Below are 15,941 nucleotides of genomic sequence, written 5' to 3' on the forward strand. Positions count from 1 at the left end.
CCCCCTGCTAAAAACAGTGCAAAAAATGCAATGATGCATTGAAGTTGTTTGTTTCCTTTTATTATTTTAATAGTTATAATGGAGACTTATAAAAAACTAGCTAAACAGTCAAACCAGATTATATTAAATAAGAAAATATGATATTTCAATATTTTAGTTAATTTTAGAGAAAGATAAATATAAATAAACGTTGCTCTCCCACTTATTTATTGTTTTCATTCACACGCACGCACACACACAAACACATTAGAATAACTTTTTAATAGTCTAAATAACTCATAACAATTAATAACATTGCTATGAGAACTTAATATAAATTTGTATAATTTGATCATGTAAATATCGACTATATATATACATATTCATTGACACTTGAAGCTGGCTTCATACTCCTGTTATTTTCTTTACACATTAGCCTACTCTCAATCAGCACACACACTGTACCCTTTCACTGTGCACTGTCCACATGGTGCACGTTGGCACTTTGTACATTTTTTGGTTGCTTTGTTTTGTTTGCACTTGCGCTTCACACTGCAAACCCACCTCATCTTTTCCATGTTGTGGGCTGCCGGTGTCTTAGCAGGCTTTGAAATATGTTCATTGTGCAACAGCTTGAAGTCTCATTGGGGAACACAGGTTCGTTACAGGACCCACACATTCAGGGTGTCTAAGTCCAGTATATTGTAAAAAAAACTGCAACTGGCCATCTCCTGGTTCCGACTCAGGTGGAGTACTGCCTCAGCATCTGGTCCAGCACGTCAACTCCTACTTTGGTCTTGTTATATTAGGTGACTGTCTCTGGCATCCTTTTAGAATTGTTGTGGATGTCCACGGTTGTGTGCATGGTGCTGAGGATGCACACATTCTTCCTTTCTTTTGCCTGGTAGATAGTGAGCATTGCACCCACACTCTGCATCAATTTGGTGTCATGTAGTCCAGCTTTCAGGTGTGGAGAGGGAGGCAGCGAGTGCTTGTTTTTATTCATGGTCCCCACCAGGCATGTGTTTCTTGCTAGAAGTTTGTTGTGAGCGGAAAAGAAGTAAAAAAGTTGTCAGTGGTGATATTCCTCCCTTTCCCCATGAACTGCTCCATCAGTTTTAGCACCCCAGTCTCCACTACACTCGACGTGGATCCTTCCCCAGATAAGGAAACCCGTTCAGCATGTATTTGGTCTCCACATCAGCAGCGAGACAGAATTTTATGCTGAATTTTTACTGGGTAAAGACGCAGCGGGACTTTGAAGGGAACAGCTGTTGATCCACTGTTATTTCTGGGCCTGGTTTATAGGCTGCCTGGCTGTTCTGGACCAGCTTGTCCCACACCTCACTCTTGCGACAGTCGGATCTTTCTGGTATCTTTTTAATCGAACCGTAGGGAAGTGCATTATTTCCTTGAACCAGTTCCGTGACATGGTAGTGGTGAAAAAATTGAGCTCCCATTCATTTGAACACAAAACCTCCACATCCTGTGCATTCCACAGTGTACTACTCTGGCTAAAAGGGAGCCCAATGAAGGCCTTTAGTTCAGTCAGGTCCAGTTCCCATGTTGCTTCTCTCCTCCGGTGTGCCTCTGCCACTGAAAAGTCACAGATGTGCTGAAGCGTTACAAAGCAACCCAGAGTGGTTCGAATGGGCACAGTGCATTTAATTAGACTGTAGGAATTACCCCCTTGACGGTTCTAGGTATCTATGCTCAGATTTTTTTTTCTTGTGATCACACACTCACCAAAATTCACTATATGTTTACTGAACCCATTTCAGGAAAAGTCATGAATTGAGAGAAGTAGGGATTTTATATTAACAGAGATACAAGTGTTTGAAAAACCAAGGAGGTAAAAATTACTTCCTTGGCAGTTCTAGTGTTAAAGTTGTAAAAAGGTTAACTAATCCAAAGGTTAGCCTTGATTACTGCACGTCCTGTGTGAGTCTCATTTATGCATCAAGATTTTTCTTTGAATAAGGAGTGAAATGCACCACTGAGCAACAAATCAGACCTGTAGGTGCATGACTAACACCTTTGTCTCAGTAAAATATTTGGATTTTCTCCTTTAATAAACAAAAGAAAAACATGCACAATGGTCTACATGTAGGCTGAACTAGGTATGAATCAGTTTTGTCTGATGACTCGAAGCGAGTCAAAAGAAAATACAAAACAGGCATTTTTACTTTGCATTGTTCCTGTAAATGTTCCAAATTTATACACAAAATATTACAACAATGTACCCGCAATGTACAAAGACACGAAGTGTGCAGACAGGCACAAACCAGCCAGTGGTTCAGACAACTAGTCAGCTGGGACTCCTATAGATTTGTCATTGTAATGTGTGTGTGAGTATGTGTGTGACCAGCGCATCAAAGCTGAGCTCCCCAAGCCTCAACGCTCTGTTTCCTGCCATTTCACTTGTGGAAGATCAAAGTCCTGTGAAATACGCAAGATCCTCCTGGGCTGCTGAGTCCCAGTGTTTATCAGCTTTCTGCAAACACACTCACTGAAACAAAATGCATGCAAATGTGCTCCCACAGATATACTGAAGCTCTGCAACTGTAAATCCAGATATTACATCCCACCCATTTTAAGAATGGATGCTTCTTTTTTAAATCTAGTGACTTTTTTGTACCTAATAGGGCTAATGGCAGATTTTTCTACTGCACAACACAAGAAGCAACTGTAAATTGTTTAAAAATAAGCTCAAAATGTAAGCAACTCTGAACTTCTAATGTTTTGTGGATGTGATATTAAGTTGTTTATGAAGAAAAAAATTGTTTAAATTAATTAATAATTCCTGGGAGAGAAATCATAACATGATCTTAATTGGTGACATCTGTGAATAAGACACACATTCATATTTAATGTCCTGTTTGAGTTCTTTCCTTGTTTTGTAGCTCCACCTGCTGATGAGAGTGTGAAATCACAGCCAAAGTAATATAGATTTTTCCTGATATTAGTTAAGTTAGCAACAATGAGCTTTGGATTGTGTAAAGAAATTTAAATGTAAGTATTTGTATCCATTTGCATTCAGTAGTTATTGATCTAGAGAATTTTATTTAAATTATTTAACTGGTAATAAACTACCTGAAGGAATAAACTTTATTGTTGTGTTTGCATCTGTTAAATTCTGTCTTTCTTAGCCTCATTTTGTTCATATTTGTGTGTTTCTGTGTGTGTTTATGCAGCGATCACGGTCAGCGTTCTCCCTCACAAGTGACGACTCTCCAGACAAGGGTCCAGAAGAAGAGGATGCAGGAGCAGGTGGCAGTGGCCTGCAGGAGTATGCTTCTCTGAAGAGGGAGCCCAAGGCTGCATCCTTACCCAGCTGGAAAAGCATGGATCGCTTAGAAAATTCAAGTAAATACAACACACAGACTGGTTTATTTTGTTTTGTTTTGTTTTTTTTATTTCCTCAAGTGCATGTGGACAAAATGTAAAAGAAAAAAGGATTTGCATTTTAAAACTTTCTGCTTCGGCTGATAATGTTCTTCCAGGTGCATCCTCTGTGCTCCAGAGCCCAGATGGGAACTGGATCGCTCTGCATAGTTCCCAACTGTCTCGGCCCAGCCTGCTCACAAAGAGGAAGAGCCTGGTGTTTAGCGTGCTTGAAAAGGAGTCCAACGTAGTCTCCGCTTATGACGAGATGGGATCCGACTCCGAGGTGGAAGATGAAGGAGGGTGGGGATCGGCATTGCGGCAATTCCAACGCAAACTGTCAGATGAGACTTACTACACAGATTCTCAGCATGACCCAGAGTGGACCTACACCCAGCACCTCCCTGTTACCTCACCGTCCTCCGGCCAGTACACCAACACAGAGACTCTCAACTCAGACTCCGAGGCCTCATCAGTGTTGTCTGCATGTCCTCGCAAACCACATCATAACCTGTTGAGGAAGAAAGGCCCGGCGGATGCTTATTTGCACCCCCATCAGCAACCGATCTACCATCAACACCTTCAACAGAACTTTACTCCATACCTGGCCTGCTCAGGCGCACTAGATGTAAACTTTAACCCCAAGGTGATGTGTCTTCATAATAAAATTTGGATTATTCAGTATTGTTAAATGGATTTAAACAGAAAATAGGAGTCATGGGGTTGAAGTTTCTTTGGCTGATAATTTTTATTTCTTCCTGGTGATGGTGGGGACAGCAGAGCTTTCTGAAAGCATCAGATATGAGGAAAATGAATAAGCTGGTGCAGACTGCAGAAAGAAAGAACAAATATAATGTTTTTATATACAGTAGGGAAGAACTAAAGCAGAGCTCTTTGAGAAGACAGTGAATCAGTTGGTTTATGGGAGTCAGTAGAAACCCCTACCTACAGTAAAACATGTTTTATCACGCTGTGCTGCAGCTTTGATGCCTATGGTATCGAAGAGTTAGGACATTAACATGAAGCACACATCTAATGACCCAAGAGAATCTCTGAAAATAGAGAAAATTCTGGACAATAATGAGGCCCGACCTAAATCACAATGACAATCATTAGAGTGCACACACAACCTCTAAAAGCTAAAAATAAACCTAACCAAAAGAGCAAAAACTACCAGCAGATGGATAAGATTGTAATATATATATATGTATATATATATATATATATATATATATATATATATATATATATATATATATATACATACATATAGGTGAATATTATAGGTTTTATGTAAACTTTTACTCTAAAAGCTACAAAGCGATGAGACATTTCGCTTTAAAATGTTGTACAAGGTGTTAAGAAGCATAAAATGACATCCACTCCCATGCTTGACCACAGGTGATAGGAGATAGTAGTGAAGCAGACGAGAAGCAGTGCGACCCCATCAGGCGATCGCGACGGCGCAGGAAAAGCAAAAGGGAGTCGTCAACAGAGCAGAGCAGACCTGTTGTACAGAGCCATGCACAGTCCATTTACCCCTTAGTACAGGTAAGTTTTCCCAACTACAAATGTACTGATTCTATGAGCTGATTTGAATACTAATTTTCAATTAGTTAATAATTGATTTACTGTCTGGTATATTTTTATTGCTATTAATCTCATGGTATACATCTCTAAATGTTTGCTCATTCAAGGAGAACAGTGGCTTTCTACTCAACGCCCTGCTGAAGAGGGGTTTAAGTGAGGAACAGATGGTATCTGATAGTCAACCAGTAGTCATAGCTGCACATGATGCCCTCAAATTTGATGCCATGACACCTGAGCCAGAGGACTTAGACACAGTGGCTCCAAATTCACCCACTCCCAACCCTCCTCAGCCCCATTCTTTGGTTCTTGGGCTGGAATGCTCCTCCTCTAAAGACCATCTGGAGCAGGAGTTACAATCTAGACTCAATCAGTTGGTCAGCCGCGAGAACAGCAAAGACAGCAGCTCAACCGATGAAGAGTGCACAAATCAGCCTGTGGACAAACAAACAGATAAAGAAAGTGAAAGACAGAAAAAGAAATCTAGGCAGAAAGACACAGAGATACAAAGGCAGCGGGGAAGTGAGAAGCGGGAAAAAGAAAGTGAAGCAGCAAAGCAAGTGAATGGACAAGTGATGAAAAGAGGGGTTGGATTGATCAAGAGTGCTTCGGTGAGAGAGGAAGCAAGAGTTTGGGACCAGAACCTGGAGAAAGGAGAGAGTTTGGAGGAAATAGTGACAGAGCAGGAGCAAAAGAGAGGAGACAGAAAAGAACAGACCAGACAAAGTAAGAAACAACAGAAGGATGGACAAAGATGTGGAGCTAGGAGGAGTGCGTCCATGGCCAGTTCACCTGCTATTTCACCTTCTTCCCAGGAGGGGGCACTGTCAAACAACCAGGTGGGTAGATGTGAGGAAAGGCAGTAAGTTTGATTTCCATCCATCAAACATGTTCTGCTTCTGTGTCTGTTTGTCTGCCTTTTGTTAAATTTCTAATTTTATTTAGCATTGTAACTTTTAAAATATTATCTCATGTCACTCCTGTTTATGTGGGTCTCTGAGGTCTTTTTCTGTCCTTCATCCTGTGCTCTCCCTTGGTTGTGTTGTGTTCTTCTTTTTGCGCTGTATTTTTCTCTGTCTATATGTTTGTGTCAGGTGGGACAGAATGACTTGGAACAGCAGCAGAGGCTTCAGTTGCTCTCCTCTGTCTTACAGCAGGTGAGAAAATACAGCAGCTTGGATGCACAAGCATCTTTTAACATTGCATAGGAAACCATTCATGAGCACACAGAATTAACTCGACTCCAGCACCATCTCCTTGCAGAAATACAATAAACACATAAACTGTATCAAGCCTAGTTTTGAATGCACAAATTGAACAAGACTTTATTCATCATTTAAAATTTATGTTTATGCAAATGCACTATACACACTGCAAAAGGTCATGACCATTTTTCTTTCTAGGGTCAAAGCTTTTCAAAATTTAGACATTTATCCCACAACATTAACAAAAGGTTCAAAAGGTCAGATTGCAGTATCCCTATGAGTCCAGTAATAATTTATGTTTGGAACTATTATTATTTTTTTGGACCATAAATACTGGTTCAGTCATTCTCGCTAGCCGTCAACACCGTCCTTAACGGGTGAAGCCAAACACAACAAGAACCCCCTTTTTTGGGTAAAATACTCTATGTTAAATGTAAGAACTCAAGGGAAATAGCCAGGGCAAACTGAGTGGTTGCTGTAAATTTAAAATGCAAGCATCACCTGAAATGCACCACTCTGTGCAAAAACAGAAAGTACACCCTTTGTCAATTTTAATTTTCAGTGTATCAGGACATGATTAAAAAAACCATTTGGTTCTTACAAGATCTTAAGCTTAGATAAGGACAACAAAAACTAAGCCAAAATTCAGAAGTAGTGTGTAAATAACTAAATACACCACATTGAACTACATCTCAGACTCTACAGGTCGAAGTTAGTATGGTAACCTATTCTTGAAAAGGGATATTTTTTCTGACCCCTGTCCAAAGTGACATGTTTTGATCTTTGGCTTCTAGCTCAGAGGATTCGTCCCACAGGGATGAAAGGATGTCTTTGTAACAGCCAAGTCTCTGTTTTCATATGTGTCTGTGGTTTGCTTGAAGTGGAGAAATTAGCAGAAACTGTAAAGTTCTCATGTTTTTGTTACATGTACATATAATTGCTTGGGGTTTTAGCTTTGTTTCATTTGGATGGCAATACTTTTACCTGTGTTTCTTTCCAGGAGTTACTGTATCTGTACAGCAGCCTCTCATCAAGAAGAGGTTAATAATACTAGTGGATTAGATTTCTACAGCACTTGTCAAATTGCTTTTCGTGAATCCATTATTCATTCACTTCTCATTGGTGAGAGTAAGCTTCTTCTGTAGCCACAGCTAGCCTGGTGCAGACTGACGGAAACATGGCAGCCAGTTCACAGCAACGGGATCTCCGACCATCATTGAACATTCATACACATTCATTTATACACTAGTGATGCCAACCCTGGAGGGAAGGAGGCCGAAGTTATTTGCCCGATGACACAACTTCAGATTGACTCGGGGAACGGAATTCAACCTGCCAACCTTCTGGTTATTGGAAAAACTTTACCACCACTGTCACCCCAAAGTTATAGCTAAGTGTTGACTCTAAAATGAACATGGTAACACAGCTTAGGTTTGCAGAGCTACATCTAAACACATATCACGAGACTTCTAGACCACCAAGACCAAAGTGAAGATGTTTGGGTGTAATACACAGGCACCACATTTGGAGAAAACCAAACACAGCATATCAGCACAAGAACCTCATGGTGATGGAGGGGGAAGATTTGCGCTTGTTTGTCAGCCATAGGACTAGGGCACCTTGTTAAAATAGATTTCTAGCAGCTCTATCCTGAGATCTGCTAGTTCCTCTTATGTAATTAGGACCACTTATAGTCTAAATAAAACCATATTTCAGTCATTTGAAGCATTAATAATGATCACGTGTGTTTAAAGCAGTGTTCCAGGACTTACACAGTTTCAGTTTCTACTTGGACAAAGCAAAACCCACAAATTTAGGTACAGACACACACACATCTGTGAAGTGAGAGTCGAAGTTGGTCATTGGGCTGATGCATTATGAGGTCTTTTATGAGTAATGCCAATCTCTCTCAATGTGAATGGCGCATGTACTAGTGTGATCTATTTCCGTTGATTTTTCACAGCTCCCTTTACAAATCCATCAAGATGGAAAACATGAAAACAGTGATATTTTTATCTTTCAAGTCTTTTTTTTTTACTTTTATCAAATTCACACCATTTTGAAGGACAGCAGAATGTAGAAGTTGGCATTTAATTCCTCAATAATAAATAAGGGAATCACCCATATGGTTTAATTCACTGCTGGTATAATTATCCACTACATATATATATATAAATATATATATATATATATATATATATATATGTCTCTTTGTTTCCTTTTTAATTAATGTTATCTTTATTAGGTTTAGAGGCATATAAATATTACAGAAAAAAAGTAAATTAGGCTGAATTAATCAAACAGACAAAACATGTACATTGAGCTCACTGAAGGATAAGAAATGTATTTCTTTACTTAAAAAAACTAGAGGTTTGACTAAATCTAAATAATAGATAAATGTTTAAAAGAACATGTAGGTTTCTGACTGAGCTTCTGACTCAAAAATAATGCCCCACAATCATTAGCATAAAAAAATTACAATGGTTTGATGGAGGTTTGCACTCTGAGTTGGTTACATTAGTCCAACTGTTTGATCCACTGTTTAATGTTGTGGTTCTTTGGAGTGGATGAGGACACATCTATTTGTCCATTGCCAACAAATCAATATCTCAGAGTGTCCATATATACATGTCTTTTTAAGATCACTGAATAGTGATGAGGGGGAAAAAAGCTACTTCCCACTTATTTCTTTTGAACTACACCAACCTCTTCTGACACCAGCCCAAACCTTGCCCTTCACACTGTCACTCAGATAGAGGGATCAATATGTCACAGATATCACTGATTAAAGCTTCATCCAATCATTAGTGAATAAGATCTGTCTCCCTTTACTTCCTCGCCTTTTCTTGATCAGTATTTTCATTTCTTCAGGGGAATAAAGCAGCTGCTTTTCCGATACGAGGCATCTTGGCCATTGAATTGAACTTGTTTAAAACTTGTATGAAAGCTGCTTCAGGTTAATCAATATAGACCTACTGATTGACAGTAAATGGGTGTTTTGTTTTTCAGCAGTAACACTTCATTACCAACCTAATCCACATTACATCTGTGTCATTTAACTGTGATGTTTTGATCACTATTTTAGAAACTCATAATACTTACTCTATTCATTTAGCTTTTCTCAAATAAAATTTTAAAACTGAGTTTTCATCGTTCAAAATGTAAAGCAAATCTCATAATTTAAACTGCAGGCTAGAGCCAAAATATTTACTTCATTTATCCTAATTTTAAATTTGGGTTTCATATATAATGCACCAGTTATTTTCAGTGGGCTTGACTGCAGGCAGACCAATTTAACAATGTCATCTGTGCAGAATGTAGTTTGGCATCATTCAGCCATGAATGCTGCCTTTGAACCGTCTACAAATTGTCTTCAGCCCAGAGAACATGACATCCATCCCTTCCAGGAAGAAGTTCTCATTTTGACTTGTCAGGAGAACAAAGTCCATCTTATATGAGCTTGAGCTAAGATTTGTGTATCTGTGTGCACAGTATGTCTTATTTGCATGATTGAGTTGTATTATAGAGTTGTGGATAAAACCAACGTGATTTCTTAACCCTTATGAGCATTCTAAGGGTTTTCTTACAAACTTGTCAGAATTGTTTACTAAAAGTCTATTTTCTCAGCCTCTGAAGAAACTTTAAATATTTTTTTTTAATTGAACCATCAACGCTTTTGTTTTTATAATAATTATTGGGCAAATGCATTCATTTATCAAAATGATTTAATAAAAATAAAAAACGTGTTTTTTGAAAGTGCCATGAGCATTGCAACAGCCTAATAAACATACTCTTAAGTCTAGATATAAAATACAGTACAAGCAGATGCTAGATCCTGAAGGTATTTTTTTTTTACTGTCAGTCTCTTCAGAGAGAATTTTTCTAATATGCTAATAACATTATGTACTGTAAGTAAAGAACTTCCCAAATTCTTGGAAAGTTTTACATCTAGATATTAGCCAGTGTTTGATCTCCATGATGTTTTATTTACTCCTAGTCATGTTGTCATTTAGCTGTGAGATGTTTCACAAGGTATTTCTAGTGTTTTGTTGCTTCTTGTTCCAACTTTTAGAGAAATTTTCCTAAAGTCAAAGTAAAAATGAGTAGATATTTTAATAAAACAAAAAAAAGTAGTTGTTTATTGTCTCTTCACTATTGATCAACACATCATCTCTTCTGTTTTTATTTACTATTGTCTCAGTATCCCTCCTTTATTTTGGATCTGGACCTTTAATCAGTGACTGAAATGATGATTCTCACAGCCTAATTTTAGAAATAGGCTGCACATTAATAAAAGATACCTGCGCTGTCTTTTAACCATTCAAAGCATTAAACTCTGTATCATTAAACGTCTCTGGCTTTGTCTTGAGTCTTTTTCTCATGTTCCTCCTCTCTCTCCATGGCATTTCTCATCTCCTTGTTCTGCACACACTGATTGCTTTTTCAGGTCGAGCATGTGTGAGTGTTTGCAAGCTGCCTTTTAGGCCTAGTGTATTTATTTGTCACCTGCAGAATGTGCTTTTCAAAAAATTACAGTTTAAGAAGGAATAAGTTATGATGTTTATGACTCAAAATCACTGGGCCTGTTTGTTGTTCTCCATCATTGTTGAATAGGGGATGTTTTTCCAATTTTAGTTATTGTAAAGCCTAAAATTTTACTGTATGGCATGATTTCACTTCTTGACACTTTTAGCTTACTGAATACAACATATTTGTTTGGCATTTCCTTGTGCCAATGCCAAATTATGTGAAGCTTATGTATTTTAAATGAATGGTTCCAGTTTGTACTGTGCTTGCATATTGAGTCTTTTTGGTCATAGTGTCAATAATCAAATGGTTTTTGTTTTGTTTTGTTTTGTTTTTTATTCATTGCAGGCACTCATTTTAGTGGATAATTCACTTTAGCATTTCACTTTGTGTGTGTGTATGCTCAACTGGAATAGAAATATTCGGCAGCTTCACTGTGCAGTATCACCACGGAGGTGCTGAAGGTTTTAAATGCTACAGAGGAGCTGATCGGTGAGGCAGGAGGAGAAAGCTACACACCCTCTGAGTCCATGAGCGCCTCTCCTATATCCAGTAGCTCTGAGACCCGCAAGCTGGACCAGCGGCTCACCAAGATGGAGGAAAATGTAAGATGAAGTGCAATGAGATCAACAGTTTTACCTCTTGGACAAGTTGATGAGAGTTCAAATTTGCTCTTCTCTGTGCAGGTGTACCTGGCAGCTGGTGCTGTGTACGGCCTCGAGGGAGCGCTGGGGGAGCTGGAGCAATGTGCACGCAGTATTAGCAGTGCCACTACAGACACAGAGCTGGCCTTCCTGGAGGACCAAGTGGGTACTGCAGCAGCTCAGGTCCAGCAGTCTGAACTACAGGTACTGGACAGGATTGTTAAATATGTGATCAACATTTCTCATGCTGATTGCACACTTTATTCTAACCAATGCTCAAAGAGTAACAAGAAGTCCAGAATAAAATATCTTGTTTTAGAAGGTGTTTTTGATATAATTCCTCTTTATGCTTAAAGATATCTAACATTGAGGCGAGAATATCAGCCCTGAAAACAGCTGGGTTAAATGTAACTGCCTGCAATCGCTTCTCCAAGTTCAAGCCAAAGTCCAAGGTATTTACTGTCCTTCAGGTTTTTAAAATAGCTGCCACATTTAACCTTACATAATTATGTTTTTACTCTCAAGCTGCCTCATTTGTCTCTGTTGTCTTACTTTACATGCACATTAAATAGCTACAGTTGATTACAAAGGGTGGTTTAATTAAATTTAATAAGATGTATAATAATATACTCCTGTTGCAGCCTGAGACCCTGGACTCATCCCGCCATCAGAGGAGGAAACTTCCAGCACCTCCACTAAAAGGTATTAAACAGGTTGGATTTCCTTAATTTAGAGAAAAGTTTGGGTCCAGAAACACATATACTAATATTTCACAACTTTTGTTTTCCACCTACAGTGGCTAAATCAATTATCCAAAATCTGTTTAAGCAGCGATATTTTACCCACATTCAGCTCATTAGTAGGATCTGCTCAGTGCTGATTGAATTATACAGCCTTATATACAAGTTCATTTTGTATGTATGGTTGTTTGTGTGTATGTGTGTCTCAATGAAAAAAAGACAGCTAAACATAGTGAGATGACTAGCGATAAGAGGACAGTTTTAATTTATCTTTAATAAACATCACAGATTTTCACTTTGTCCAAGAAGAAGCAAAGCTGCTGAATGGACGAAGAAGAGACGTATTCACATCTGCCAAAAAGGGACTAAGTAACTGAAAAGCCCCATTAGATGTAAAATAGCTAAATGGAAACACACAGTGCAAGAGGATAAGGCTGTTTTATTAATCAACAAGAAGTTGGCGCCTTTTCATATTTGTAAAAGGCTTTTTTTCTGCTGGGGCTTTCTTTATATTCTCTCTTTTTTCTTTTTCTTTTTTTTTTTGTCTCTTTTTGTTCTTCACCTGTATTCACACAATAGCTCTGACTCAGAGAGGCTTTGTCAGCATGGCTTCAAAGATGAGCTGCAGATCATATCATTCATTCCTGCTTAGATCATCCATTCTATCAGTCCTTCATACAGTATACTGCAGCCAGGAACAATGTCTGGATATTTAGATATGAGTCATATATGTTAATCTAAATCATATCTTAGTTTTAGTCAGTCTTTTTTTAAGAGCTCAGTCCTTTTTAGTGCTTTTTTTCTAAGTTTTTTTTTTTTGTTGTTGTTTCAGAAAAGTTGGAGTCAGAGCAGCAGGTGAAAGTACTTCGGCCATAGTGACAGGCAACAGCACAACAAGTCCCTCAGGGCTACTTCAGAGCCCCGGGGACGGGGGCCCTTCACATCCAGTGCCTTGACCCATCATCTGCCTCCAGCTCAAGGCCAAGCAGGGGCCAACACCTGCCCTATGTGACCATCCAGAACTCATCCCTCTGCCATCAACATTAGTCACACCTCACAAAAAAACATGACTGGTTCTTTCCCTCTTTCCCTTTTAAATACTGGTTTTCTCCCCCCTCACTTCTTACGTGCTTTGTTATTCAAGGGTGACTCAGCAGTCGGTGTGTCTGCCTTAAAATCTGTAAACACTCCTCATGATGCATACGACTCAAAAAGAATATCTGTACAGGCAAAGAAAAACGCATTTCCTTTTTTTATCCGTTTGCAAGTCTTGTAATTTACTGTTCAATGAAGCTGTGGAAAAATCATGTGAAACTTTGAGTGATTCTGTGTCCTAAAAATGAGGCTGAGTCAAGTTTTATACTACAACTTCTTCCACAACATAATATGATACGGGGAATTCTTCAAACTGAAACCCCCATTGAAGTTATGTTTACCCCCCCTACACACACACATACAACAGCTATCAACTGGTATCAGACAGTAATCCTCATGTGGAAGATGATTGTACTGCTTTTTGATATTTTAACAATATAGATATAAAAAACATCAGGGCCAAAATGTTATGTCCTTTCTTGCCACTATGATGTTGTATGGCAAAGGGGGGTTTAAAAGCACACTTGATAAATATGTCACTTGACAGCAGATGCACAGCTAAAAACATTTAAATGCATTTTTAGCATTTTGAAAGTATTTCTTGCTGAGAATAAAAATGCAAAAATCCATAGTCAAAGATATTAATGTGCTAATTATGATTAAGTCAATGCACAGCTACCACTCAAGCTAATTAATAGCCACTAGCCAGATAGCTAAAGTATGCACTGGTGGAAAAGAGAATCAGCTAGTCTGACTCTAAATCTGTTGATAAAGTAGGTAAAAAACTGGCATAATCTACCCATAAACTTAGCCCCATATTCTTTTCTTTTAGTTTAGTTTGCTCAACAACAAATGAGGGTTATATCCTAATTACTGTATGTGCTGTTCTGTTCAACAGCTAGCTACTAACTTTATTTAGCAAGTCGCAGCATTTAGCAAATAGCTAGCTAAGTATTTCACATTTTTACCAATGTTTCAGTAGGTCAGAGGAAAATGGTGGAACAAGTTAATCTCATCCAGCCTCTTATGAGATGTTTATTTTTATTCTCCGTCACTGGTAAGAATTAGGCAACAAAACAGATTAGTTTGACTTATGAAAAGATAACCTTTTGACTTAAATACAGCCAATCAAAATCCTACACATTTTCTATAAGGCGGGAGTGGTATTTAGCTCCTCTGGTTAAGAAAGGTTAAAATGATATGTATCTGTTCTCTAGAAATGTAAAATGGGCTACACTCTATGGCCTTAAAGTGGAAGTTGTGCACCACTACTTTTAATTGAATCCAATAAGACCGACATGGAGCTCAACACAAAACAACATTCAAGTTTGGTCTAACAATTTCTTGCTGACGGTTTCTTACCTAACTTATGGTAATTTTTTTCTTACTTCTCGTTGTTTTTATTTGTTTACTTTTTACCTTTGTGGCCTTTCATTTAAAAAAATAAATGTCTAATTACTTTGCTGGGTCATATCTGAAATTTTGTGTTACATTAAAAAAAAAAAATCTTTTTTTTAATTACATTATATACACCTGGGCTATATAACAAATGTCATGAAATCATAATTTTGTTACAAGCAATTTATTTTTATACTCACTGAAAGTTTTTATGCAATGCCACTGAAATAAGTACTATTGCAAATTAAAGGCTTTATTCTTTCCTCAAAGGAACTTTCCTCAGTCATACCTATCAGACTCTCACATGTGCAATGACTCAAAGTGCTTTCAGTGTAAGCCTGCATTTACCATTGGATTATGTCAGTAACGATGAAGGTAAATGCCATAAAAACACACATGACAAGAGATCTTTTTTAAGTGGTCGGTATTATTAAGTTTGTACCTGTATACACTCTTAACACTAGTTTGAAACAACTGCCTTTTATTTTCAGGGGATCTTTCTTTGCTCTGTGACCACTTCCATTACTCAGAATCTGATTTAGTTGCCCATATAGTTGTTTTTGCTTTGCCTAAGCTTAAAAGCAGAGTGTGATTTCCTGATGGACTGCATGAAAGGTGTGATGATCCTTTGTATGAATGATCTGCCCCTTCTATTAGTGACCTTATCATCCCAGCCTTTTTCATCTTTGGGTTTGCACTTTTGTCAGTCTTGTTCTACAGAGGTGTTGTTGTATAAAAGCATGTTTCTGGTTTTATGGAATTGATGTAAAGTTTCCCACAAAAAGCACATTCACAAGGGTCCAATCATCAGTGTCCTGTATTTTTATAATGTAAAAAAAAAAAAGCTAATATCTCATTGCAGGATATGTTAATATATGTATATGTGTGAAAAGATGGATATGATATAGAATAATGTGTTTATTGCCCAATCATAGTTGACAAATATTTTAGTGTTGTCTGCAAGAGATTGTGTAAAATTGTTATGACTTGTGAAGGTGGATACACACAGGAATCCTTACTTACTGTTGAGATTGGGCTCCAGATACTCAGAAATTAAGAAACTCACACAAAACTAAAAACAACTGCTACTTTTGTTCTTGTTTGAACTCCAGTTTGAATGACTATGACATGGTTCACTGTGCACAGCTCTACAGACGGGCCATCCACTTTTTGTGTGCAATTGTTTGTTGCAATCCATATGACATGTTGGGGAAAATAATAACAAGCAAAGAAGTAAAAAAAAAAAAAAAACTGATTCTCAATGTGCCACCATACTATGAAAAGTAAAATGTATTATGAAATAAATAAAATTTGCAACCTTAAAAGGAACTGTTCTTTGAAGAAAACTGTTGCACTTTAATAAGTTGAAAGCAAGGCTATCA

At 37.9% G+C, this 15,941-nt stretch overlaps 1 protein-coding gene across 6 annotated transcripts in view; it reads left to right on the plus strand.

The window, feature by feature from the left end:
* Positions 1-15,836, plus strand: part of myripb (myosin VIIA and Rab interacting protein b) — a 125,099-nt gene extending 109,263 nt beyond the window's left edge. For 4 of the 6 annotated variants that reach the window (XM_041968628.1, XM_041968631.1, XM_041968633.1 and 1 more), the window contains exons 9-18: positions 3,174-3,345; positions 3,483-4,009; positions 4,765-4,914; positions 5,061-5,789; positions 6,045-6,107; positions 11,099-11,287; positions 11,369-11,530; positions 11,683-11,778; positions 11,968-12,028; positions 12,899-15,836. In XM_041968628.1, coding sequence (XP_041824562.1) covers positions 3,174-3,345; positions 3,483-4,009; positions 4,765-4,914; positions 5,061-5,789; positions 6,045-6,107; positions 11,099-11,287; positions 11,369-11,530; positions 11,683-11,778; positions 11,968-12,028; positions 12,899-12,942 — 2,193 coding nt within the window. In that variant the 3' untranslated portion in view covers positions 12,943-15,836. The remainder of the gene's footprint in view (positions 1-3,173; positions 3,346-3,482; positions 4,010-4,764; positions 4,915-5,060; positions 5,790-6,044; positions 6,108-11,098; positions 11,288-11,368; positions 11,531-11,682; positions 11,779-11,967; positions 12,029-12,898) is intronic. The other 2 variants (XM_041968629.1, XM_041968630.1) reach the window with 2 other exon arrangements.
* The last annotated feature ends 105 nt before the right edge of the window (positions 15,837-15,941 follow it).

Source organism: Melanotaenia boesemani, chromosome 18, assembly GCF_017639745.1.
Source record: "Melanotaenia boesemani isolate fMelBoe1 chromosome 18, fMelBoe1.pri, whole genome shotgun sequence".
Taxonomy (NCBI): domain Eukaryota; kingdom Metazoa; phylum Chordata; class Actinopteri; order Atheriniformes; family Melanotaeniidae; genus Melanotaenia; species Melanotaenia boesemani.